The 4,381-nt window shown below is 35.4% G+C and overlaps 1 protein-coding gene across 1 annotated transcript in view; it reads right to left on the bottom strand.

The window, feature by feature from the left end:
• The window catches only part of LOC121383231 (homeobox protein Nkx-2.5-like), a 27,693-nt gene extending 23,805 nt beyond the window's left edge, over positions 1–3,888 (bottom strand). Inside the window, exon 1 of the mRNA XM_041513124.1 lies at positions 3,357–3,888. Coding sequence (XP_041369058.1) covers positions 3,357–3,735 — 379 coding nt within the window. The 5' untranslated portion in view covers positions 3,736–3,888. The remainder of the gene's footprint in view (positions 1–3,356) is intronic.
• Between the last annotated feature and the right edge of the window lie 493 nt (positions 3,889–4,381).

Below are 4,381 nucleotides of genomic sequence, written 5' to 3'. Positions count from 1 at the left end.
TTTCTTATTAGATTACAGCAAATCTGCACTGGTTAGACATATCAAATATAATTGTTAACTTGCATGGGGGTTTCTTTCAGATACGTCGATGTTCAAAGACGTGTTGGCCAGCTCAGCGTGCAAGAACGTTTGGGTGATGAAAATGTCAGCCACAAATTTCAAGATGGCATCTCTACTAATTGGCGCGCAGATGGAATTGCTGATAGAACTTTATCTAAAAACATTCATAGTTGCTCCAACTCTATAAGATCTGCGGATTTTGCAGGTGGAATTTATAATTTGCCTCGCGACTCCCACTAATGTATTTAATGGCGCGAAAACGGGCAAAGTCGTCTGCTCCAGAGTTCTGTTTCCAACAGCGCAGGCGATGGGTTTTGCAGGTTTGTATATAAACCGAGTCGTTGGGTGGCATTAAAGACGAATGGCCAAGGATTCCGCAGACTAAATGTTAGGGATTTGACCAAAAGGATAAGAAGCGCAGAGCTTTGATCGTACACTGCTCTATGATTTTTCTTTCATATATACTCCGACTGCGAGATTATCTCTTTGATATGACCGGGGTCTGCAAATGCTCAGCAGATAAACACTGACAGAACTAAGTGGTCTCAAGTCCCATACATATTGTAACAAATTTATCTCATATTGTTGACATCTACAGGGAAATATTGTTACGGCATATCCAAAAATTCTCTTTTAGAATAATTTTTTGGGCAGATTATGTGTTTTTAAAATGCATGTGTTTTCACGATTTATATATGGCGTATACTCAGTTATTCTCCTGTAATTTCTTAGTTTTGCTTTTTTAATTTATAATTTTATTTTTAATAATTTACAATTATGATATAAATTAAAACGTTATGATCGTATTTGATACACAGTCGGAATTGTTCTGTGTGGTAGCAGGTCCATAGAAACCCGTTTGATTACTAATTCTAAATACACGTAATTATAATCAACCATTTGATTTTTAAATGAATTTACTGTTGCATGCTGTGCGTTATAATTATTATGTAAATATTTCATTAAATTTTGTTTTATTTTCAAAATACATTTACACGTTTTCTTTTACCTATTACCTAAAAGCACTTTTCAATATATGTAGTAGTTTGCATTTTGGGTTGGCGATATTATAAGCGTTACAGCTGTGATATAAGAATTAAAATTAGACAAGTATTATAATATACATTTATATATAATTATCACCATATTGTCAGGGGTTGTTTTTATATACATACGTATTCAACTGACTTCCATCTGTTCTGTACATTTCGAATGACATAAATTTATAAATCACGCTGTCAACTTGACAGCGCAGTAATTTAATAGTCAATCCCAAATTTGTTTGGGGGTTTTTCTTCTGATTAACCATTAAAAAAATGAAAATACAACTAGACATGTGACAATGAAAAATGTATAAACAAAGTAGAATAAAATAATAAAAATAACAGACGAAAAAAATGCGCGCGAGACCTTTCGCATACATCATAGCTCATGAGCCGCCTATGTCGTTAACGTGGAGGTTCCCATCTGGCCAAAGGTTTACATATTGTTAGTAAATCATCTCTGCTGATTCGGAACGAGACCTCACACGCATCGCTCGTGTTTAAGTAACAAGTTCTCGTGGAATTTAAAATAATCTGGCGATGACGCCGATCTCAAAAATGTCTTCAAATTTAATACATATCCATTTTACTTGTTATTCCTTTTTACTAATGCATTAAAGGCATACTGTCACAGATTTAAGGACCTTATTTCTCTTTTGATGAATAATAAATCAAAATTACATTATTCTTTTTACAGACCAAATCTAACTATTGCATTACTTTAACTACATCATGATGGAGTAAAATCCATGTCAACCCTCAAAGCAATGTTAGGTTTTTTTACCAGTGGACTGTGACAATATGCCTTTAAAAGCTATGCATATTATTACATGTATATACCAAGGAATGATTATACTGACGGTGAATGCGCCTTGTTTAATATATTTAATGATGTTTAAAAAAAAAAAAAAATATTTAATATATGTACGTGTATTTGTTGTTTTTAATAATAATTGCAATGCATTGTATAAATGTTATTCAGTCACCAGTTAATATTAATTAGTATTTTTAGTCACGTCATTTTAGCAAAGGAAATAACTCATGACAATTCGATACAACGGCAATTTCGATATAACGACAAAGTGACCCAGGGACGAACATGGTCGTTGTAACGAGGTCTGACTGTACAATGAAACATAAATATTCGAAATAAGTATACTCAAATGGGTTATGAATATTAATATTTTTATTCATTTTTTATTGACAAGCATAGGTATTTTGTGTTATTTAAATTGAATTTTATACTAATAGCTGGTTGAACCATTTAATTAGTATTACACCTAGCAGAGTACATATTTCACACTAATGTGATCAACGGTAATCGTTATTTCAATGATACTAGTAATACTTATATTTTTAAAAAATGGTTCAATATTGCCCAAATTTTACAATTTTACATTTTATATTTTTAATATATTTTAAAATGTAAGTATACTTTCATAAAATAAAGAAATGTAGTTACTTACATAATCCTGAATTCTGTTTTAAGTTTTGTATTTAATTCTGCGTCCGTTTTTCCATGTTAGAATCTCCATAAGGCAACAAGTGAAGATCGGAATAAAACAACGTAGTATGTACATATTTATCTTATTTGTGTAGTTTGTATTCAGTAGAAAACGTATGTTTTCATCTTGTATTATATATTTTTTATAATTGAGGATTGAAAATGTTTTCGCACATTTATCAATGTATATATTTTTTGCACAATTTAAGTCATTTATGGAATTAAATTTCAACAATTATTTAAATCAATGCAAAACAAACTATCGTTAACCATTAAAATGACCCAAACTTGTACAACTTTTCTACTGAATCACTATTGTTGTAACTTTTTATATATGTATACACCAATTACAAATTTTCCAACAGCCAATAAAATTTCTAGACATCGTGTTTATATTTACGTCAAAAGTGGATTTCTTGGAATTAAGATGAAACTTTTTTTGCATAAGAATCCACTCGAGTAGCTTGTGAATGTCGACGCACGGCATACGCCATAAAACAAAAGCCTTTACAGAGGAGGGGGGGGGGGGGGGGGTCTGGCTCTTGTGGGTACTTGTGGGATTCTCAGAGATGCTTTCAGCTCATCGAAATGAGGCGAAATCATATCACATGTAAGTACTTCTCTCGACTCGAACAGACAATTCAAAAACTCAACGACGTCTTGCGCTGGACAAACCCGTCCAAAGTGGTTACGCATTATACATACACGTCTAAGGATCTCTTAATAGCACTCACTCGGGTTCTACTCACTTTTTTCAATTGTCTCCCCCTCTTCGTCGCAAGGAGTCGGCGGCGTGTGGATCACACTGGCGTAGTCCTTGCTGGAGGACAGAGATCCCGGCACCATGGCAGTCCCAGGGGGTGAGCACGACAGGTTCGCGTATGTCGCCTGGAGGTGGCCGTGGTGGGTCGGTGCGGACGTACTGCCGTACAGACACGACGGATTGTTGCCCATCGACATTTGGTCGCAGAGGGATCTTGGCGAGGAGTCGAAGGAAAAGTTCGTGGCTGTCATGGGAAAGTTCATGGCGGTTTGGTAGTCCATTCCACAATGGTTTTGCTGCTGTTCAGTCCAGCTGAGAATATCTTTCACTGAAAAGGGTGTGGAGAACGCGGGGTTGGCGTACATTACTTGCTCGAATCCGCCACCCACCAAAATACGATAATATCTCTCCCTCTCTCTCTGGGTTTTCAAAGAACTATGTTTCTTACATGAAACTTTGTCCGATTTGGGGTAATACAGATACTCGATGCTGGAAAAATATCGTCAACAGCTATCAATTAGCGGTTGGCGTATCTTTTCAATTACCTCCCTCTTGGCGAACTGTTTCGACCAATGGGAATATCGGATTTAGGGAAACACTGTAAGGACCCCCTACTCCAGTGTACACAACTCTCACACGAGTCGCTCTTAGCCCCGTCACGCTCTCGGCTCATCAATATTCATGAGATTCGCAAATCACTGCTTGCTCGATTGTTCTACTTGTCAGTTTCCGATGATTTTCAACAAGCACAACTTGACGGTTTTGAAGATTCAACAAGCTTCAATTAACCTTTGTTTAAATACAGTTTTTATTTCCATTTCTTTAAACCGACTCTAGTGAAATGATAAAATACCTACTATTGTGCTATTCAATAAACATTTTTCGGAACATTACATATCATTAACATATATTTGTGTGTTTGTGTACAGCATATCCACTACCACTGTCGCTGTAACAAGTTTTACAACGATTTAACAACTTTAAGTGTTGTTCTTCTTGGCTGTCAAGTGA

Source organism: Gigantopelta aegis, chromosome 10 (genome assembly GCF_016097555.1).
Source record: "Gigantopelta aegis isolate Gae_Host chromosome 10, Gae_host_genome, whole genome shotgun sequence".
Taxonomy (NCBI): Eukaryota; Metazoa; Mollusca; class Gastropoda; order Neomphalida; family Peltospiridae; genus Gigantopelta; species Gigantopelta aegis.
Note: the sequence above shows the minus strand (reverse complement) of the source record. Positions and strands in the feature narration are given on the sequence as shown.